At 43.9% G+C, this 24,404-nt stretch overlaps 1 protein-coding gene across 2 annotated transcripts in view; it reads right to left on the reverse strand.

The window, feature by feature from the left end:
• The window catches only part of ints6l (integrator complex subunit 6 like), a 203,486-nt gene that overhangs the window by 118,276 nt on the left and 60,806 nt on the right, over nucleotides 1–24,404 (reverse strand). For both annotated transcript variants that reach the window (XR_005944042.1, XM_041195994.1), the window contains exon 4: nucleotides 18,737–18,826. Coding sequence is in view for 1 of the 2 variants with exons in the window: in XM_041195994.1 (XP_041051928.1) it covers nucleotides 18,737–18,826 (90 nt within the window). In the remaining variant the exon portion in view is untranslated. The remainder of the gene's footprint in view (nucleotides 1–18,736; nucleotides 18,827–24,404) is intronic.

Genomic DNA, 24,404 nt, shown 5'->3' on the forward strand with positions numbered 1-24,404 from the left:
ACATTGTCTGTTGTGGCTACAAAGGCCCATTGGAGTGTGCCAATCCCTTCCACAGATGGCACAGATGAATAATGTTGGCCCAAGTTCAACTAACGTTTTTCTCTTCTGCCATACTCTTTCCAACTATCTAGTCATTTCTTTTGTTCTCTGCTTTATCCACTCCCTTCCTGACTGCTTGTCTCCAGGCACTCAGTCAGCAGCATGGACTTCCCATGCATCGACTCCGATCCCAGTCAACTTGAGGTCTCGCTTACAAACATCCTTGTATCTCAGTAGGCAACCTGTTGGTCTCGTACTGACAGCAAACTAGCCACAGAGCATGAATTTGGAAATGTGGCCATCATGCAGACGCAGACTGGGTGGTACTTTACAGAACACTCCTTTCAGTCCACAAGCATGATCCCGAGCTTCCTGTCGCTTGCGATTTTAATACTGCACATTGCTCCCACTCTGACCTCTCCATCCTTAGCTTGCCACAGTGTTCCAAAGAAGCTCAACACAAGCTCAAGGAACAGCAGCTCATCTTTCGTCTCAGCACTCTACAGCCTCCGAACTCATCACTGAGTTCAACAGCTTTAGATCATAACCTCTACCTCACGTTGTTCTGTGATTTTTGGGGTTTTTTTTGGCTGGCTTGTTTCTTTCTTTATCCTTTCAGTTTTCATTCAGATGGTTGTTTTATAGTCATTCACACCCCATTTGGACAAAACCTTTATTTCTTATTATCCCCATTACCACAGTCTTTGGGCTTTTGCACCTTGAAATCTTTTGTTACTTAATCTCTCCTGCCCTCCACCCTATCACAGACCTTCCCTTTTGTTCTTCCTGCCCCCTTCTACTGGCTTAAACTCTTAACTTTTAATTTTTCTTCAGTTCTGATGACAGGAAATCAGCCTTAAACAACAACTCTTTTTGGCTCCACAGATGCTGCCTGACCTGTTGAGTATTTCCAGCAGTTTTGTTCTTATTTTAGATTTCCAGCATCCAAAGTATTTTGCTTTTGTATACCAAGATCTCTGTCTTACCCAGCCCGTGTAGCAAAACTTTCAATGCTCCAATAACCCACAAAATAAGTTTCCCTTGACTCTTTGAAAGGGTTTTAAACTGGGTTCTAAACCAGCTGGTCAGTATTTGATCAAGTTAATGTCACTGGCAGGGCAGTCAAACTCTGAAAGTTAGTTCAACTCAAAATAACCCACAGTTCTCATTTGTCTCAGGGTCCAAGGTTTATATTGTAGTGAGCCAACATAAATTATAAAATACAAGCATAATCAAGGAAGACTGACTCATGGTCCCATACTTAAAAATTGCGAACAAAGTCTAAGGCTTATTGTTATGACCCCCATAGAGACCGATAACTTTTTAAAAGATATGAATTTCCCAAATGACCAATGGAAATAAACCGTAGGGACAGGATTTCACTTTTTATGACTTATGTTGCAACAAGCAAACTAAAATCAAGTTAAGCTAAAATCAACATAGATCAAACATTAATTAAAAGGCAATTAATACATCAAACTAAAGAAAAAGGTAAGTGTCGCATTCACGAACTAATACAACCGAATTTTGAAACAGTTTCACGCAATGCCACACTTCTGGCTGATATATAGCAGACCCGCAACCACTCCCAGCTTGGCAGCAGAGGTTCACTTCTCGACAATCATTCTACTCAGCCCAACTCTTCCTGGATACCATTACAACCAGCAAGGCACACCTTGCCAATTCTCCGTTCCTTAAATCTTCAAGAGCCCCATCTATTCTGTTCCCTTTCTTTTGAACAGAAACCGAACTTTCACCAGCTTCCTCCATGGCTGGTAAATCAAAATAATTCATCCTCCTTTCCCACAGCAGTCAACCCTTTGATTCTGCATCTCAAACGGCAGCTGTTCTTTTTGAGAGGTACGGTGAAAAGGTGTTAAAACTCAATGGGTTTCTGTTTGAAACCAGATTACATGAACATGTCTGAGCTGAAACAAAAACAGAATTACCTGGAAAAACTCAGCAGGTCTGGCAGCATCGGCGGAGAAGAAAAGAGTTGACGTTTCTTTTCTTGACTCTTTTCTTCTCCGCCGATGCTGCCAGACCTGCTGAGTTTTTCCAGGTAATTCTGTTTTTGTTTTGGATTTCCAACATCCGCAGTTTTTTTGTTTTTATGTCTGAGCTGAGTTGTTTATCCAGAATTCTCTGTTTGACTTCGGGATAAAGGTACGTTTCAAAACATAACCGTCTTGTAAAGTTCAGCTTTCACTATTGATGAACTGAGCACTCGTAAGATATGAAATTGGAACAGGAAGCTGTTCTTTAGCTCTGCTCCACCATTCAATAATATCATGGCTAATCCTTTACCTCAACTCCACCATCCTAAGCTATCCCCATAGCCCTCAATTCCCTTAGCATCTAGAAATTTATCGATCTCATTGCAAATACGCTCAAATACTGAACATCCACAGCTCTCTGAGGTAAAGAATTCCAAAGATTCACAACAGTTTGAGTGAAAAAGTTTCTCCACATTTCACGTTGGATTCCCCAAACACTTTTGCAGCATCTAACTATCAAGCCCCTTAAAAATAATTAATTAGATAATTTTAATTAGATCAACTCTCATTCTTCTAAACTCGAGGGAGCATAGATCTGGTCTACTCAATCTCTCCTCAAACAATCCCCTTAACCCAGGGATCTAGTAAACCTTTGTTGCATTCCCTCTAGGGCAAGTATATCCTTCCTTCAGTACGGAGGGGAAAACTATACACAGTACTCTAGCCATGGTCTCACTGAAGTCCTATGTAACTGCAGTAAGACTTCTTACTCTCACACTCCAATTCCTTTGTAACAAAAGCTAACATGTCATTTGCCTTCAGAATGGCTTGTTATACCGGCATATTAACTTTCTGTAATTAAGGACACCCAGATCCAACTGGTTGCCAACATTTCGCAGTTCCTAATCATTTAAAAAGTATTCTGTTCTTATTTCTTTCTACTAAAGGCTTCAAACTTTGCTAGCTTATATTCTCATGATATAGATGAGGTCAGAGTGATGACCATTGACATCAAGGTAGCATCTGACCAGAGGTGGCATTAAGGAGACCAAGCAAAATTGAAGTCTGTGGGAATCTGGGGGAAATTCTCCACTGGTTGGAGTCATAACTGGCACAAAGGAAGATGGGTGTGGTTGTTGGAGATCAATCATCTCAGCTCCAGGACATCACTGCAGGAGTTTCTCAGGGCAGTGTTCAAGGCCCAACCATCTTCAGCTGCTTCATCAATAACCTTCCATCATAAGGTCAGAAGCAAGGATGTTCACTGATGCAGTGTTCACAGCCCCTCAAATAAAGTAATCCATGCCTGCATGCAACAATATCTGGATAACATTCAGGCCTGGACTAAGAAGCGGCAAGAAACATTGCCTGGCACTTGCCTGATAGGATTGACAATCTCCAACTAGAGGAATCTAACCATCTCCGCATGACATTCAACAGTATTACAACCGCTGAATCCCCATCAACATCCTGTCGGTTGCCACTGGCTAGAAACCTAAATGAGTAGCCACATGAATACAAAAACAGAAACAGAAATACCTGGAAAAACTCAGCAGGTCTGGCAGCATCGGCGGAGAAGAGTACAGTTGTTTTTGTTTTGAATTTCCAGCATCCCCAGTTTTTTGTTTTTATTTTTTTAGCCGCATAAATACTGCGGCTGCAAGAACAGACCAGGGGCTGAGCATTCTGTGGCAAGTAACTAATCTCCTGACTCCCCAAAGGCTGTCCACCATCTATAAGGCACAAGTCAGCAGTATGATGGAATACTCTCCAACTGCCTTGGATGAGTGTAGCTCCAACAACACTCAGGAAGCATGGCACCATCTCGGTCAAAGAAGCTGACTTGATTGACACCACGTCCACCACCTTAAACGTTCATGCCTTGCACCACCAGCCCACCATGACAGCAGTGCATACTATCCACAAAATGCAATATAGCAACTCATCAAGCTTCCTCCAATATCACCTTTCATATCTGCAAGTCCAGCACCTAGAAAAACAAGGGCAGGTGGTGTATGGAATACAACCACCTGCAATTTTCCCTCCAACTCCCATAGCATCCTGACTGGGAACTATAATGGCTGTTTTCTCATTATTGCTGGGTAAAAATCATTTCTACAAACATGTGGGGCAGGACCTTTAGGTCGGCAAGTGGGGGACGGGGCCCGCTTGCTGACACGAGATGATATCAGACGGAACTCCCAACGTCACCCTGCATCATTTCCATTTTCAGGTCGGTGGGGGCGCAGCCGAATCAGCTGTGTGCCTGCCAACCTGTCAACAGCCTATTGAGGCCACTTAAAAAGTACTTTACGTAATTAATGGACCTGCCCGTCCCACCTTAAGGTGGACGGGCAGGCCGGGAGCCCTGGCAGGCTTAAGAAAAAGTATGAAACCTCATCCGTGGGCAGGATGAGGTTTCATGAGGGTTTTAAAATATTTAATAAAGGTTTCACTGAAAGTGATGGACATGTCCCAACTCAAGTGACAGTGTCACATGAGGGGACATGTCAGGGAAACTTTGTTTCTGTCTCTTTAACATTTTTAAATTTGGAGCCAATCTCACTTAGCCTCAGGGAGATCAGTGCGCGAGGAGCACAATCTCGGCTGAGGGAACCCCCCTCACCCCCAACCCCGCAGGATTTCTTGTCCAGCAACAATGCCATAATGCCATCACCTCTTAATAAAGCATATAGTATCTTAGGCTTTATTAATAGGGGCAATGAGTACAAGAGTAAAGAGGTCATGTTGAAGTTATATAAGACATTAGTTAGGCCTCATCTAGAGTACTGCGTCCAGTTCCGGGCACCATACTTGCAGAAGTATGTGAAGGCATTGGACAGCTGTCTCACAGACTAGTCAAGCAACAGCCTGACACAGTCATCCTCAAGGAAACACATCTTACAGATAATGTCCCAGACACCACCATCACCATCCCTGGGTATGTTCTGTCCCACCGGCAGGACAGACCCAGCAGAGGTGGCGGCACAGTGGTTTACAGTCAGGGGGCAGTTACCCTGGGAGCCCTCAACATCGACTCCAGGCCCCATGAAGTCTCATGGCATCAGGTCAAACATGGGCAAGGAAACCTCCTGCTGTTTACCACACCGTCCCTCAGCTGATGAATCAGTGCTCCTCCATGTTGAACACCACTTGGAGGAAGCACTGAGGGTGGCAAGGGCACAGAATGTACTCCGACTGGGGGACTGTCGATTACCAAGAGCGGCTCGGTAGCACCACTACTGACCGAATTGGCCAAGTCCTAAATGGCATAGCTGCTAGATTGTGTCTGCAGCAGGTGATGAGGGAAACAACAAGAGGGAAAACCATATTTGACCTCATTATCACCAACGTATCTGCTGCAGATGCATCTGTCCATGACAATATCGGTAGGAGTGACCACCGCACAGTCACTGTGGAGGCAAAGCCTCGTCTTCAAATTGAAGATACCTTCCATCATGTTGTGTAAGTGTGAAAGATTTCAAACAGACCTAGCAACTCAAGACTGGGCATCCATGAGGCGCTGTGGGCCATCAGCAGCAGCAGAATTGTACTCAAACACAATCTGTAACCTCATGGCCTGGCACATCCCCCATTCTACCATTACCATCAAGCCAGGGGATCAACCCTGGTTGAATGAAGAGTGCAGGAGGGCATGCCAGGAACAGCACCAGACTTAGCTAAAAATGAGATGTCAACCTGGTGAAGCTATAACGCAGGACTACTTGCATGCCAAACAGCATATCCAGTAAGTGATTGACAGGGCTAAGCGACCCCATAGCCAACTGATCAGATCTAAGCTCTGCAGTCCTGCCACATCCAGTCGTGAATGGTGGTGGACAATTAAGCAACTCACTGGAGGAGGAGGCGCCACAAATATCCCCATCCTCAATGATGGAGGAGCCCAGCACATCAGTGCAAAAGATAAGGCTGAAGCATTTGCTATAACCTCCAGCCAGAAGTGCCAAGTGGATGATCCATCTTGGCCTCCTCTCGAAGTCCCCAGCACCATAGAAGTCAGTTTTCAGCCAATTCAATTCACTCCACATGATATCAAGAAACGGCTGAAGGCTATGGGCCCTGACAATATTCCAGCAATAGTACTGAAGACTTGTGATCCAGAACTTACCGCACCCCTAGACAAGCTGTTCCAGTACAGCTACAACATTGGCATCTACCCAGTGATGTGGAAAATTGCCGAGTTATGTCCTGTACACAAAAAGCAGGACAAATCCAATGCGGCCAGTTACTGCCCCATCAGTCTACTCTCAGTCACCAGTGAAGTAATGGAAGGGGTCAACAACAGTGTTATCAAATGGCACTTTCTAACCAATAACCTGCTCACTGACACCCAGTTTGGGTTCCACCAGGGCCACTCGACTCGTGACCTCATTATAACCTTGGTTCAAACATGGGCAGAAGAGCTGAGCTCCCGAGGTGAGGTGAGAGTGACTGCCCTTGATATCAAGGCAGAATTTGACTAAGTGTGGCATCAAGGAGCACTGGCAAAACTGAAGTCAACAGGAATCGGGGGTAAAATTCTCCGCTGGCTGGAGTCATACCTAGCACAAAGGAAGATGGCTGTGGTTGTTGGAGGTCAGTCATCTCAGCTCCAGGACATCACTGCAGGAGTTCCTCAGGGTAGTGTCCGCGGCCCAACCATCTTCAGGTGCTTCATCAATGACCTTCCTTCCATCATAAGGTCAAATGTGGGGATGTTCGCTGATAATCACACAACGTTCAGCACCATTTGTCCCAGATACCGAAGCAGTCCATGTCCAAACGCAGCTAGGCTTAGACAATATTCAGGCTTGCGCTGACAAGTGGCAAGTAACATTTGCGCCACGCAAGTATCAGGCAATGACCATCTCCAACAAGAGAGAATCCAATCATTGCTGTTCAATGGCACTATCATCACTGGATCCTCCACTATCAAGAACCTGGGGGTTACCATTGACCAGAAACTGAACTGGACAAGCCATACAAATACTGTGGCTACAAGAGCAGGCCAGAGACTACGAATCATGCGACGAGTAACTCACCTTCCGACCCTTGATTGGCACTACATCCACAAACATTCACTCCCTCCACCACCGACACTCAGTAGCAGCAGTGTGCACCATCTACAAGATGCACTGCAGGAATTCACCAAGGCTCCTTCGACAGCACCTTCCAAACTTATCACCATTACCACCTAGAAGGACAAGGGCAGCAGACAGATGTGAACATCTAAGTTCCCCTCCAAGTCACTCACCATCCTGACCTGGAAATATATCTCTGTTCCTTCACTGTCGCTAGGTCTCTTCCTAACAGCACAATGGGTCTACCTACACCACATAGACTGCAGCAGTTGAAGAAGGCAGCTCACCACCACCTTCTCAAGGGCAATAAATGCTGGCCCAGCCAGCGAAACCCATATCCCGTGAATGAATAGAAAACACACTATAGCACTTCCACTCTTCCTCCTCCCCTTCTGTGCAGCTGAGCCACCTGAGGTGCCACAGACTTGGTTGTCGCTTATCCATTTGTATTTTGAATTTCAGATACCTTTGATGCTTGTTAGGCAAGGGAATCAATCTGCCACCACCTGAAAAATATTCAATGACCCTGCCTACTGAGGCAGAGAAGTCTAAAACCGCACGACCTTCAGAAAAAATTTCTCCTCATTTCTGTTCTAAAAGGGTGACCCCTAATTTTAAAACAGTGCCCCTAATTTTGGATTCATCCACAAGAGGAAATATTCTTTCCATGTCCACCTTGTCAAGGCCGTACAGGATCTTGTATACTTCAATCAAATCACCCCTCACTCTTCTAAACTCCAGAGGAAACAAGCCCAGTCTGTGCAACCTTTCCTCATAAGACAATCCACTCATTCCCGGTATCAAGCTAGTAAACCTCCTCTGAGCCACCTCCAACGCATTTACACCCTTCCTTAAATAAGGAGATCAAAACTGCCCACAGTATTCAAGATGAGGTCTCACCAATGCCCTGTATAACTGAAGCTTAATATCCTTACTTATGTTCAATTCCTCTCGTAATAAAGGATAGCATTCCATTAACCGCCTTAAATACGTGCTGTACCTGCATACTAACTTGTTGATTTAACCGCCGCAACCTATTTCTAAGCTGCCCGTGCCCCCAGTTTCATTTTATTCTTCGTCTCATCCGATGCCTCAACAAGAGACTTTGTCTCTTTCTTTCAAGTGCAAAGGAACACAAGCTCCAACAACTCATCAACACCAACACCCATCCAGGACCCTCCACCCCTGCCTGTCCCTCAGTCCCCATGTTGTCTTCCAATCCCAGCCCCGGCTGTATATTCACCATACCCCCTGACCTTCCCCTCTCCAATGCTGAACGTTCAGTGCTTAGCAAAGGACCTAGTTTCATACCCTTGCGCCCTCATCTCAATGAATTTCGGGCTCGGCACAATGCTGAACTCTTCTTCCGCCGCCTTCATCTCCGTGCTCACTTCTTTGGGCAGCAGTCCTCTACCCGTTCAACAGGATCCTTTTACCCACCTCCAACGTTCTCCCTCCACCTGGACCCCTCCCTCTGGATTCTTACCTTCTCTTGATCTTTTCATTGAGAACTGTCGGCATGACATCAGTCATCTCAATTTCTCTGCTCCTCTCACCCATTCTAACCTGTCTCTCTCTGAACTTGCTGCACTCCGTTCTCTCAGGTCCAACCCTGACGTTGTCATCAAACTCGCTGACAAGGGTGGTGCTGTTGTTGTCTGGCGCACTGATCTCTACCTCGCAGAGGCTGAGCATCAACTCACAGGCACTTCCTCCTACCTCTCCCTGGACCATGACCCCATGAACATCAAGCCATTGTTTCCAGGACTGTTATTGACCTCATCTCCTCTGGAGATCTTCCTTCCACAGCTTCCAACCTCATAATCTCTCAACCTCGGATGGCCCGCTTCTACCTCCTACCCAAAATCCACAAACAGGACTAACTCGGCAGACCAATTGTGTCAGCCTGTTCCTAGCCCACAGAACTCATTTCTTGCTATCTTGACTCCACTCTCTCTCCCCTTGTCCAGTCCCTTCCCACCTACATCCGTGATTCCTCTGACATCTTACATCATATCAATAATTTGCAGTTCCTTGGCCCTAAACCCCTCCTCTTCACCATAGACGTACAATCCCTCTACACCTCCAACCCGCCACTGGGTTTGTCTGAAGGCTCTCCACTTCTTCATCGAACAGAGGCCCGAACAATCCCCATCCACCACTACTCTCCTCCGTCTGGCTGAACTTGTTCTCACACTGAACAATTTCTCCTTAAACTCTTCTCACTTTCTCCAAATAAAAGGTGTGGCTATGGGTACCCACATGGGCCCCAGTTATGCCTGTCTCTTAATGGGGTATGTGGAACATTCCTCGTTCCAGTCCTACTCCGGCCCCCTCCCACAACTCTTTCTCCGGTACATCGATGATTTCTTTGATGATGCTTCATGCTCTCGTCAGGACCTGGAAAAATGTTATTAATTTTGCTTCCAATTTCCACCCCTCTGTCATTTTACATGGTCCATCTCTGACACTTCTCTTCCTTGACCTCTCAGTCTCAATTTCTGGTGATAGACTGTCCACCAATATTCATTACAAGCCTACCAACTCCCACAGCTACCTCGACTACAGCTCCTCATACCCCGCTTCCTGTAAGGACCCCATCCCATTCTCTCAGTTCCTTCGCCTCCGTCACATCTGTTCTGATGACGCCACTTTCAAACAGTTCCTCTGACATGTCTTTATTCTGCCTTAACCGAGGTTTTCCACCCACGGTGGTTGACAGGGCCCTCAACCGTGTCTGGCCCCATCTCCCGCGCATCCGCCCTCACACCTTCCTCTCCCTCCCAGAAACATTATAGGATCCCCCTTGTCCTCACTTATTACCCCACCAGCCTCCACATTCAAATGATCATCCTCTGCCATTTTCACCAACTCCAGCATGATGCCACCACCAAATACATCTTCCCTTCACCACCCCCCGGCGGCATTCCGCAGGGATTGTTCCCTCCGGGACACCCTGGTCCACACCTCCATCACTCCCAAACCTCAACCTCCTCCCATGGCACCTTCCCATGCAACCGCAGAAGGTGCAACACCTGCCCCTTTACTTCCCTTCTCCTCACTGTCCAAGGGCCCAAACACAAGGAGAAATTGTTCACATTGTTCCAGCGAAGCTCAACACAAACTGGAGGAACAGCATCTCACCTTCCGACTAGGCACTTTACAGCCTTCCGGACTGAATATTGAGTTCAACAATTTTAGACCATGAACTCTCTCCTCCATCCCCACCCCCTTTCAAGTGAAGCAGCATTTCACTTGCACTTCCCTCAATTTAGTCTATTGTATTCGCTGCTCCCAATGCGGTTTCCTCTACATTGGAGAGACCAAACGCAGACTGGGTGACCGCTTTGCGGAACACCTTCGGTCTGTCCGCGAGCATGGCCCAGACCTCGCTGTCGCTTGCCATTTCAACACTCCACCCTGCTCTCATGCCCACATGTCCGTCCTTGGCCTGCTACATTGTTCCAGTGAAGCTCAACGCAAACTGGAGGAACAGCATCTCATCTTCCAACTAGGCAATTTACAGCCTTCCGGACTGAATATCGAGTTCAACAATTTTAGATCATGAACTCTCTCCTCCATCCCCATCCCCTTTCCGATCCCCCTTTTTCCCAATAATTTATATAGACTTTTCTTTTCCCATCTATTTCCATTATTTTTAAATGTATTTCCATCCATTGTTTTATCTCTACCTTTTAGCCTATTTCAATACCTTCCCCTCACCCCACCCCCACTAGGGCTATCTGTACCTTGCTCGTCCTGCTTTCTACCCTTAATGCCACCTATTATCACATTCCTTAGATAATATCACCACCTTCAACACCTCTTTGTCCTTTTGTCTATGACATCTTTTGGTTATCTCCACCTATCACTGACTCCCTATCCAATTCTACCTGTCCCACCCCTCCTTAAACCAGCTTATATTTCACATCATTTCTATTTTTCCTTAGTTCTGTTGAAGAGTCATACTGACTCGAAACGTTAACTTTGTTCCTCTCTGCAGATGCTGTCAGACCTGCTGAGTTTTTCCGGGTATTTTTGTTTTCCAGCATCCACAGTTTTTTGCTTTTGTACTAACTTTTTGTGATTCATGCACTAGACCTAGATACCTCTGCAACTCCAAATTCTGCAGTCACTTTCCGTTTAGTAATACCCTGCTTTTTTATTCTTCCTGGCAAAGTGAACAACTTCGTATTTTCTCATGTTGTGCTCCATCTGCCAGATTTTTACTACTCACTCAACCTATCTATATCTGTCTGCAACTTCCTTATGTCCTCTTCACAACATACTTTCCTGTCTATCTTTATGTCAACTGCAAATTTAGCAACCACACCTTCGCTCCCCTCATCTAAGTCATTGATATAACTTTTAAAAAGTTGAGGTCCCAGCACAGACTCCTGCGGGACTCACTTGTCGCATCCTGCCAATTAGAAGACAACCAAATTATGCATATTCTGCTTTCTACCAGCCAGCCAATCTTCTAACCATATTAACATGTTACCCCCTACACCATGAGCTTCGATTTTCCGTCATAACCTTTGATGTGGCATCTTATCAATTGCTTTCTGGAAATCCAAATACAGCGCGTCTACAGGTTCCCCTTTATCCATAGTGCATGTTACTCCTTCAAGGAACTCCAGTCAAATGGTTAACCATGATTTCCCTTTCACAAAACCTTGCTGACTCTACCCGATTACCTTGAGTGCCCAGCTATAACCGCAATGATCGGTTCTTATAGCTTGATGTCTGTCATAGGGAAGTTAACTGGCCTATATAGTTTCCTGTTTTCTGCCTCCCTCCCTTCTTGAATAGAAGTGTTATATTTGCTACTTTCTAGTCTGATGGACCCTTTCCAGAATCTAGCAAATTTTGGAAATTTAACACTAATGCATCTACTACCTTATTAGCCACCTCTTTTAAAACCCTAGGATGAAATCCATCTGGACCCGGAGACTTGTCAGCCCGCAGCTCCATCAATTTGCTCAGCACTGCTTCCCTAGTGATTGTAATTTCACCAAGTTCCCCTCTCCTTTCCACCTCCTGATTTACAGCTAGACTGGAATGTTTTTTGAATCTTCTATAGTGAAGACAGAAGCAAAATATTTGTTCATTTCATCCGCCATTTCCTTATTATCTACTATTAACTCCCCATCGTCACTCTCTAGAGGGCCAACATTTACTTTGCTTACTCTTTTCCTTTTCAAATACCTGTAGAAACTCTTCCTATCCATTTTAACATTTCTTGCTAGCTTCCTCTCAGTCTCTAATTTCTTTATCCTGATTAACTTTTTAGTCATTCTCTGCCATGCTTTATATTCTGATAGCACTGTGGGTGTAGCTTCACGACACAGAGTGCACAGGTTCATAGAGGCGGCACACCTTGTCAGCAAACCCACATCCCCTGAACGTATAAATGCCATGCTCTTACCCACTCACTTAACCAATGCACCTTTGCAGCTTTTTTGCACTCTCCTCACATCTTGCTTTCCCACTTAAACTTTGTACCCATCAGCCAACTTGGTTCCCTCATCCAAGTCATGTTATGACATGGCAGATGATATATGCCAGGCAGACCAAATCCACAATGGAAACTTGGCCGCGCTATCACAACTATTTTGCAATTTGTATTTATTATGAGAAGATTTCTGCACTGAATTCAGAAGTAATGAGTCCCCTAAGACTTTGTGATTTTAAAAATTAAATTAAAACATTAATTACAAAAGAGAAAAATAATCAGAAAGGATTACAATTGCACGCTTAATCAATCTTAACAGTTCCCAAAATTCTTAACTACGCAGGCTCCCAACGACACATCCCCTTTAAGGCAACAGTCCAAAATAGATTTTAAATTTAAATAAGCAATCCAGCGAGGTTACCGCAGCACCCAATCGACAGTGGAATTCCAAAGGCTTTTAACACAACTTTAGTTACCAGACACAGATTTCTGCAAAAGTGGCTAGAGGCATTTCCCCAGCTTTACACAGTGTACCTTTCAAAATGTTACACGGCCACACCCCACATAACTATCCATCTGTCTTTATATATTTTTCTCTCTCTTCAATGCATAAAATGCCATTGTTCCACATGTGTTGGAAATTTACTTTTCTCATAATATAAAAAACTTTCATGCTGCCATTATGGTCGGTACCTTTGGGAAAAATAAACATACTGCTTGGCCCTGCTTATCTTGTTAGTTGTAAACATTCTACCATCCCTTTGAAAATCAAACAATCCCTTCAATTAACTAAAAATGAAAATTTCATTCACACCTTCTGTGAAACCCTCATGCTAGCCTGTCCATCTCTATTTCAAAAGTCTGCTTTATACCGAACTCTTGATAACTTGAACCTTGCAGACTATCAGACTCTAATTCAATTAAATCAGTCACACAGATAGAACCATCCACACTCACACCCATAAGCCTACAATATTATGAAAAATATTATAGTTTTGAGACCTCCATTGAGGCTCAAGCACTTTTATCCCACTAGTTACAACCTGCCAATGCAAAAATGAACTACTTATTCCTAATCTCCTATTTTCTGTCAATTATTCAATCCTCAATCTATGCTAATATAGTTCCCCAATCCATGATTCTTAATTTTGTTTAGTTACCTTGTGCAGCAACTAACTGAATTCATTTTGATAATCTAAATACAATAAAATCCACTGGTCCCCCCTCATCTATGCAGATAACAATCTCAAAAGATTTGAATAGATTTGTCAAGCATGCTTACTCTTTCATAAAGCCGTGTTGGCTCTCAGGACGAGCATTTTGAAATTTTCAAATCAACTGTTCTAACTCAATACATCTGTTCAATTCTGTTCACTTGCATAGTTGATTTTCCTTGCTCTCTCTCTCTCTACAGTTGTATAGATGGCAGCTGCCCTATATAACCACATACCACAGCATCGTACTATTTCTTAATTCTCTATTCGGACTCCAGTCTTCTAACTTTCCGTTATGATTACAGCAACAGCTATGCTGCCTGACTGGTACTATTTAATCTGCTTACAATTGGCTCTTGTCTATGAGGAGATAAAGCTGCAGCCAATTAGCTTGCTTAAGATAGCAACTTCATTCAGCATGCTTGGCATGCAAAAATTCCTTGCTCCAAAAATCTCCTATTTTGACACTTTCTTATAGGTGTTAGCGAATTCCCTTTCGGGGTTGGATTGTCCATTGAAGCCCGCATGGGAATAGCACCAGGAAATCCAACAGTAGAGCCAAACAAAGCTATGGAGACACAAAGTACTTGGACATAGAAACCTGTCAATGGTCAGTGCCAATGTTGACAATGGTGTTAAGGTTGGCTTCACTCGGACCAACGTCAACAACTGCACCAGGCACACAATTTAATCTTTGAAGGAAAGCAATGGCTTGTGAGCTTAGGTAGGTATTGAGGTCAATAAAATGAGCCAGAAGCAAGGTACTCAGTGTCTGAATTCATTTCCACAGCCACCCGTACTGATACTGCCTGAACTCTACAGCAACATTAGAAGAAACCACCTGAATGTTGGTTTCATCATTTGACCAGCACAGATGGTCATCAAGGCTAAGCTGCCTGGATACCTGCCATGTGGCACAACTTTAGAACTGCTCCCGACTGATGCAGTCACACAGTAGCTCCTCGTTTGTCCTTAACTCCTCCACTTTCCTGAGGACAGTAGTGAGTCTGACTGTAGAAGGACAAATTGAATTGTGACATTGCTTTCCAACAATTTTCAGTCTCATTACATCTCTAGCATCATGTTTAGAGCAGACTCAAGGCAACAAACCACAAACACAATGGAAAAGAGCATCTTAAAAGTGGAAAAGTCCTGGTTTCTGAATCAATGTTAAGGTTAGAAACATTTATTAACCTAGCATCAGGAACTACTTCAAATCACACCCACTTCCATCTCTTGGATGTGATATTAAACCACCTGCTCTCTTGACGTAGAAGTAAAAGATTCTGAGGCACCTAGCTGACAAAGAGAGGGTATCCTGACCAATGTTTACCCCTCAAGCAACATTACTGAAACAGATTATCTGGACATTTATTTCATTGGCGTTTGCAGGAACTGGCTGTGCATAAATTGGCTGTCATGGTTCCTAAGTTACAACAATGATGACACTTCAAATCTACCTAATTGACTGTGTGGTGCGTTGGGATGTTGTGAAATATGCAATTGAAACACAAATTCTCTCTTATTGCTAGGAGCATAAACATGTGCAAGATCACTGAAAAGACAATTTTATAGCTACATTCTATGCATGCTTCAAGTGCAGATTAAGAGATCATATCCAGATATGACAGACTTCCCAAAATCAACTAATGAACAAATAACAATCCTAAGGTTTAAGCTACAACAAGGATGCTTAATATCTTAACAGTGTACAGGTAAATGCCTGCAGCTTCACTGAAGGAAAAAGTATGGAGGATGAGGTGAGTGAATTGACAGGGATGAGAGCGCTTGAAAATTAAAATGTAATTATTCAAAACAGAACAGTGCCCTAAATTTAATTGCCAATCCTGGCATTGAATTACAGCATGGGCAATTTTGTGGGAGAATTCCAGAGGGCCATTTCAACTGAGTTTCCAGCCTATAGTGCACTGTAGTTCCATTGTGAGCACTCACTGATGTTGCTTAGGGCTGATTAGCCCATATTAAAATCAGCAGCAATTGCACTGGAATCTCCAAACCCCTTGACATGCATTCCCATTGCATAAAGGATCATACGAATTATGAGGTGCAGACCACTCGGCCTCTCGAGCCTGCTCTGCCATTAAAGAACATGGCTGATCAACTATGATATCAACTCCACATTCCACCTACCCTCAATAACCTTTGACTCCTTTTTAGTCAATAATCTATCTACCTCTGCCTTAAAAATACTCAATGACCCTGCCTTCAAGGCTTTCCAGGAAAAGAGCTCCAAAGAATCATGACGCCGACAGAAAAAATTCTCTCTCATCTCCATCTTAAATGGGAGGCCCCTTATTTTTAAACTGTGTCCCCTAGTTCTAGTCTCTTCCACAAGTGGAAATATTCTTTCAGCATCCACCCTGCCAAATCACCTCAGGGCCTTTTATGTTTCACTAAGATCTCTCATTCTTCTAAACTGTAATGGATACAGGCCCAGCCTGACTAAACTTTTCTCATAAGTTAAATTCTTCACCCCATATATCAGTCATGTGAACCTCCTCTGAAATACTTTTAACAGATTTATATCCTTTCCTAAATAAGGGGACCAAAACTGTACACAATATTCCAGATGTGATCTCAGTGCCCTGCACAATTGTAGCAAAACATCCCCATTTTTATATTCCATTCCACTTGCAATAAACAATAACAGTGCATCTTGTAGATGGTTCATACTGCTGCTACTGTGCATCGGTGGTGGAGGGAGTGAATGTTTGTGACGTGGTGCCAATAAAGCGGCTGCTTTGTCCGGTGTGGTGTCAAGCTTGAGTGTTGTGGGACCTGCACTCATCCAGGCAAGTGGAGAATATTCCATCACACTCCTGACTTGTGCCTTGTAGATGGTGGACAGGCTTTGGGGAGTCAGGAGGTGAGTTACTCGTCGCAGGATTCCTAGCCTCTGACCTGCCCTCGATATTGCCCAGTGCCCAAGAGAGATCAAACACCACTATGAGCAGTTACCAGGCATTAACATAGCTGCCCAGCTCCCTGAAAAGGACAGTCAAAACACCAGATCTCTTTAGGGAGCAAAAATAATTAACCATAAAACTAACATCTTCAACATGGTCAAAGTTTGAATTGTTGCACTCATCGAGAAGGATAAAATATTTCTGCTAGACAATGGAACATTTCCCCATTTCAGATGCAAATAAGCTGAAGATTACACCAATAGAGGTAACAACCTTATATACAAGTAAAGGATTTTTAGATACAGGCAAGAAGGCCATTCAACCCTGTTCTTCTATTCAATCTTGATATGGATAATCTGTGCCACAACTCACATCCCTGGACACCCTTAACTAACAAAAATCCATTGATCACAGTTTTAAAAGTTTCAACTGAATCCACAGTCTTTGAGGAAGAGAATTCCAGGATTCCATTATTCATTTTGTGAAAAATTCACCAATGATTTCCAGAGGGCATATTTCAAGGAAGAACCCGCAGCTGATAAGAAAACATTGGCACTTATTTGAGGTTTAAAGAAAATTAACATGTCACCCTTTATATTATTAAGATGATACACCACTTCTCCGTAACTTCGGGATCATGCACATCTTTGAAAAGAACTCAAATGTGTTCACAGGAAGGGCTTTACACAAGATCATCTTCTTTAAATATTTTTAAATAAGTAAAGAGACAAATTTGTTCATCATTATTAATTGAACCAAGTGTAAGAGACATATCCTTTCAACGCCAAGGGAACAAGATTTAAAAAATAAATTGACAAAGTGACAGATGGCAAATTGTAAAATTCACACCTCTATGTGCAAATGGTAAAGTTTAAAAAAGATGAAAAATCCTCAGAAAAAATGGATTGCCACAAACCATCTCTCAATAGCTTGGCAAGTTAATCCAGTGAGCAGCAGGCCAACAGGACACCTGTAATATTTTTGGTCTGTGCCAAGTTGTCAAGTCTCAGCCAGCATGGTCTCTGTACCTGGCCTGAGAAACACTGTGTGAAGAGCAAACCCAGCCAGTATTTACATCCTTGATTGTTATCCACAATCGCAGTGTTGAAAATATGTGACTGCAGATGTTAGTTGAGGGCCCATCTGTGATCTCCATGTACTCCTATCCATGGCCCCATCTGTCTATGACCTCTCATCCAACCATCTAGATTAATAGATTGATCCCTGAAGCTTGTCCAATGAGAAGAGATCAAGTAGACGGGTCTATACCCTCTTGAATTCGAGAAGAATGAGAGGAGATTTCATTGAAAAGTATAAAATTCTGAGAGGTCTTGACAGGGTAGGTGCTGAGAGGTTGTATTTCCTGACTGAAGGGTTTGAAACTCAGTCATAGCTTCAGGACAAAGGGGCATTCATTTCAGATTGTGAGGGGAAACTTCTTCATTCAGATAGTTTTGAATCCTTGGAATTCTTTACCCCAGAGGGATGCGAATGCTCAGTTATTGAACATATTCTAGGCAGAGATCGATAGATTTTTGGATACTAAGGAAATCAAGGAATTTGGAGATGGGGCAGGAAAAAAAAGAGTCAAAGATGATCTTACTGAATGGTGGAGCTGGCTGAAGGGGCCATATGACCAACTCCTGCACGTTTCCTTAAATTCGTATCTATGCTCCCCCATCCATCCATTTATTTAACTATCTCTGTTCCCCCATCCATTCATATGGTTTAGCAGTCAGCCAATGCTCACTGGCCGTGTTCACATATGAATGATTATCACTTGGGCAAGGTACCTGAGGGATACTGCACCTAGCAAGGAATTTAAAAGAGAAAGAAAGAGGGCAGAAAATCATTAGGAGGGGGCAAAAAGCTACAAAAATCCGTGCTGAAATGCTTCATTTACTTAACAGCAGTGCAGTGTCAAAAATTCTAAACTAGAAAACAATGTTCTCAAACAGCACAAAGTTAGTTATGATCTCTCATATAATCAATTTACAAAATGTTCCAAGGGTCTGTATCTTACCTCCTCTTGCACCCCACCATTATTTGTCATTTTGCTTCCATCAGAGATGGTGATTATAACAGATGGTTCAAGAAAAAAAGGGTTCCTCCCCTGCAGAAAAACAAACCACATAATATGGAGCATGCAGCATAAGAAATACAGAGAAGTCTGTACATGTTAAATTGTACAGCAGGTTAATTCACAGTTCCATAATGGTTCTTAGCAAGTTCACTTGTAAAGGGAGCACAGACACTAGTGAACAAAAGTTACTGGCAAACACAAAACTAAAATTTAGCAGAAACATTTCTATGTTTCGTGACTTTGTTTAAGTGAAGTTTTTACTCATCTCTGTTGTCCAGGCCTTGCACAAAGTACTTTTCCTAAAGAAAGAACTTGCATTTCTATAATGCTTTTCATGACCTCAGGATGCCCCAAAGCACTTTACAGTACATTTGAAGCATAGTCAATGTCGTAATTTAGGAAATGCAGCAGCCGATTTGCACACAGCAGGATCCCACAAACAGCAATGAGATAGTGATTGGGTGTCTGTTTTAATGATGTTGATTGAAGGATAAATATTGTTCACATACAGGAAACAATTCCTCTACTCTTAGAATAGCACCATGGGTCTTGCACAGGCACCTGAGAGGCAGACAGGCTTTTGGTTTAACATCTCAACTGAAAGACAGCAGCTGCAACAATGCAGCACTCCCTCAATCCTGTCCTTAAACCAACTAGGGGCAAGCGCACACTTTATTCTATAATGCATTTTCAAAGAAACTAGGCTTGTTTGCAGGATGCATCCTTACAAAAATGACTGTCCAAAATGATAGGCTAAACAGGAATATCAAGAAACAAATATATTTTACAAGTCCCAAATTAAACAGGAGCCATGGATGTTTGCTATCCAAGCCCTGAATGCCTGTGGTTTGAAATACACACACACACAATCATTCTTAGCTGTAACAAATTTAATCCAATTTGAAAAAGTACGAGGGGATAGAATGGCCGTGCTCACACCCTCCACTGCTCTCCCCCACCTTAATAAATCTCCTGAAAAGTTTCTTGGCTCTGCCTCTGTACTTCCCACAGTCTCTCCCTACCGGATTTGCTTCACGATCCATTTTGTGAAGTGCGTTAGGGCAGTTTTTACATTAACTGCAGGGCATCGTCATTGAATCAGAACACAGAAGGGAGCAAATTCAAGTTTATCATGTGTGCAGCAGCTACAATAATTCCCAAAAGTGCAGTGGATCCAGACAACAGTCCCAATTATGCTCCCATTCTTGGTTTAAAATCGGTGCCATGCAGAAACCCGAGCCACCTTCATCCTCCAAGGCCACGACACGTTTCCCACCCCCCCAAACCCTGGTTTCAGCCGGTTTCTTGTCAGCAGTGAATTAGAATAATGTTGGGTGACCTGATGGTGGTGCTGGCAGTGATTTGCTGTATCAGAGCTGGGGTGTGGAGCAGGGGAGAGGAAGAGGACATGGGGAAAACATAGGTTGTTGCTGAATTTCAAGCCTTACAGAAGATAAAGGACCAGGCTGCAGCCAGGCACTGGGGCTAGTGACAGAAATACCATGGTCTAAGTGTTATACAGCCAAATTATTCAAATGGGCATCTAGAAGTCCTTTTAAGCTGAGGAGCGGGTGGTCTGTCTGTGCTGTTACTCGGGTACAGTGGAAAGATTGGGCATTAGCAATAATGGCTGCCTTTATGACATCTCTGGATGCCAGTACAACACTGCAAGTCATTTAATGGCAGTTAAGGCAAGGTTAAAAAAAAGATTACTCATAGCTTCCAAGATTCCAGTGTACATACTGCCACGCATGTCACTTTCTTCATGTACATGGAGAAGGGGGCTAATACTGCAAACTAACAGTGGGGGAATCAAAAAGGGTTTTCAGCTGCATCACAAAGGCTTCATTGCAATACTCCCTAGAGCTGCAGACACATCCAGATAAAATGTCCCCAGCATTATGTAGAGGCCAGTCCCTGCAACCATCCAGTGCTGCCATTAAGGTCATGGGAACAGGTTGGAGGGAATGTTATCTTCACACCACCAGGCTATTGGTACCAGCAAGCATGCATCAGACCTGATTGCAATGCTTGTAATCACTGACCAGACTAAGCTGAGCTCAAGTTGTTATAGCATTTCAAGAATTCACTCATGTGATGTTGCTGCACATAGGTGCTCCCTGAAATGCCCATGCAAGTCAGAACGGAAGCTGTGCCAGGTTGCCTAAGCAGTAGAAGTGCAACACACAGAGGCATCTCATTCCCAAGAGGCTCACCATAAGTCTGCAGCCAGCTACCACATGATATCCTGGGCCGCAGCTAGCACCATGAATGAGCACAGAATTCCTATTGAGTGTTAAACCCATCCTGCAGTGGCAAAAAGGAGAGTTATCAGTATGTTCAGCATTTTTAATTCCTCTCTGGCCACAGGGGAGGTGCCAGAGGGCTGGAGAACAGTTAATCTGGTTCCACTATTTAAGAAGGGTTGTAGAGATAAGCCAGGGGACTACAGGCCAGTGAGTCTCACGTCAGTGGTAGGGAAACTATTGGAGAAAATTCTGAAGGAGAGAACCTATCTCCACTTGGAGAGACAAGGTTTGATCAGGAATAGTCAGCATGACTTTGTCAGAGGGAGGTCATGCCTAACAAATTTGATTCAATTTTTTGAGGCGACCAGGTGTGTAGATGAGGATAGTGCAGTTGATGTAGTTTATATGGATTTCAGCAAAGCCTTTGACAAGGTCCCACATGGGAGACATATAAAGAAGGCAAATGCACATGGGATACAGGGTAAGTTGATAAGGTGGGTTCAAAATTGGCTTAGTTGTAGGAGACATAGGGTAATGACAGAAGAATGCTTTAGTGACTGGAAGCCAGTGTCCAGTGGCGTACCTCAGGGATCTGTGCTGGGTCCCCTATTATTCGTCATTTATAATAAACAACATAGATGACTGTGTGGGGGGTAGGATTAGTAAGTTTGCAGATGACACAAAGATTGGCTGTGTGGTTAACAGTGAGGTTGAGTGTCTTGCGCTACAGGAAGATATAGACTGGATGGTCAAATGGCAGATAAGTGGCAGATGGAATTTAACCCTGAAAAAGGTGAGGTGATACACTTTGGAAGAAGTAATTTGACAAGGAAGTATTCAATGAACGGCATGACACTTGGAAGTTATGAGGAACAAAGGGACCTTGGCGTGTGTGTCCATAGATCTTTGAAGGCGGAAGGGCATGTTAGTGGGGTGGTGAAAAGGGCATATGGGACACTTGCCTTTATCAATCAACAAATAGATTACAAAAGTAGGGAAGTCACGTTGGAGTTGTATAGAACCTTGGTGAGGCCACAACTGGAGTACTGTGTGCAGTTCTCGTCGCCACATTATAGGAAGGATATGATTGCACTGGAGGGGATGCAGAGAAGATTCACCAGGATGTTGCCTGGGATGAAACATTTACGTTATGAAGAGAGGTTGGATAGAACTTGGGTTGTTTTCGTTGGAGCAGAGAAGACTGAGGGGTGACCTGATCGAGGCGTACAAAATTATGAGGGGCATAGACAGGATGGATAGGGAGCAGCTGTTCCCCTTAGTTGAAGGGTCAGTCACGATGGGACATAAGTTCAAGGTGAGGGGCAGGAGGTTTAGGGAGGGATGAGAGGAAAATCTTTTTTACGGTCTGGAATGCACCGCCTGGGAAGGTGGTGGAGGCGGGTTGCCTCACGTTCTTTAAGAAGTACCTGGGTGAGCACTTGGCACGTCATAACATTCAAGGGTATTGGCCAAGTGCTGGTAAATGGGATTAGGTAGGTAGGTCAGTTGTTTCTCACGTGTCAGTGGAGACTCGATGGGCCAAAGGGCCTCTTCTGCACTGTAAGATTCTGAGATTCTTTAAAAGTTCATTTATGGGATGTTAGTGTCATTGGCACGTCCAGGAGTTATTGCTCATCCCTAATTGCTCAAGGTGGCAGTGAGCTACCTTCTTGAAACAACTGAGTGACTTGTAAGGCCTTTTCAGAGGTCAGTTAAATGTCAACCACATTACTGTGGGTCTGGAGTCACATATCAGGACCTCAATGACATCAAGGGATATGGAGATAGAGTGAGAAAGTGGCATTCAGGTAGATGATCCGCCATGATCTAACTGAATGGCAGAGCAGGTTCAACTGGCTGAATGGCCTACTACTGTTCCTATAGAGTTCAGACCGGGTAAGGCTGTTCCCTAAAGGACATTATAACCATTTATGACAATTCCATAGTTTCTTGGTCACCTTTACAGATGCTAACTTTTTGTTCCAGGTTTTTATTTAGTTAAATGAATTTAAATTGCTATGATAGGATTTAAACTCTGTGTCCTCGGCCCAACCATCTTCAGTTGCTTCATCTGTCCAACATAAGGTCAGAAGTGGGGATGTTCGCTGATGATTGCACAATGTTCAGTACCATTCGCAACTCCTCAGATACTGAAGCAGGCCATATCCAAATGCAGCAAGACCTGGACAATATCCAGGCTTGGGCTGACAAGTGGCAAGTAACATTTGTGACACACAAGTGTCAGACAATGACCATCTCCAACAAGAGAGAATCCAACCATCGCCCCTTGATGTTCAATGGCATTACCATCACTGAATCCCCCACTATCAACATCCTGGGGGTTACCATTGACCAGAAACTGAACTAGACTAGCCATATAAATACTGTGGCTACAAGAGCAGGTCAGAGATTAGAAATCATGTGACGAGTAACTCACTTCCTGACTCCCCAAAGCCTGTCCACCATCTACAAGGCACAAGTCAGGAGTGTGATGGAATACTCCCCACTTGCCTGGGTAAGTGCAGCTCCCACAACACAAGAAGCTTGACACTATCCAGAGCAAGGCAGGCTGCTTGTTTGGCACCACATCCACAATCATTCACTCCCTCCACCACCGATGCACAGTAGCAGCAGTGTGTACCATCTATAAGATGCACTGAAGAATTCACCAAGGCTCCTTCAACAGCACATTCCAAACCCACCACCACTGCCATCCAGAATGACTAGGGCAGCAGACAGATGGGAACACCACCACCTGGAAGTTCCCCTCCAAGTCAGTCACCATCCTGATTTGGAAATATATCGCCGTTCCTTCACTGTTGCTGGGCCAAAATCCTGGAACTTCCTAACAGCACTGTGGGGTACCTACCACCAAACTGCAACGATTCAAGGTGGCAGCTCACCACCACCGTCTCAAGGGCAACTAGGGATGGGCAATAAATGCTGGCCCAGCCAGTGAAGCCCACACCCCATGTATGAATTAAAAAGAGCTCCGGGTCATTAGTCTCCTGATGACTAATCCAGTAGCATAGCCACTATGTTAACATACTTTGAAATCACAGGAAGGATATGAACTGGCCATCTTACTCACATCACTGCATTACAAGATGGTTTCGATGATGGAGCTGCGTAACTTGTAGAGTTTGCACAATATGCAGAAAGGACACACATGAACAAATGGGGTTAGATGCACACAGGACTCTTCTTGCAGAGTAGTCATAAGACAGTCTCCCTAATCAGTTGGTTTTGGATATTTCTTACAGATGGAAATGGATGTTCTTGGACAACCTCTTCACCCTGATGTAGTGGATGATGTGAATGATGCCTTTCATTTAACGTTCACTAATACCTCTCTCTGG

The sequence above is a fragment of the Carcharodon carcharias genome, chromosome 9 (genome assembly GCF_017639515.1).
Source record: "Carcharodon carcharias isolate sCarCar2 chromosome 9, sCarCar2.pri, whole genome shotgun sequence".
In the NCBI taxonomy this organism is placed as follows: Eukaryota; Metazoa; Chordata; class Chondrichthyes; order Lamniformes; family Lamnidae; genus Carcharodon; species Carcharodon carcharias.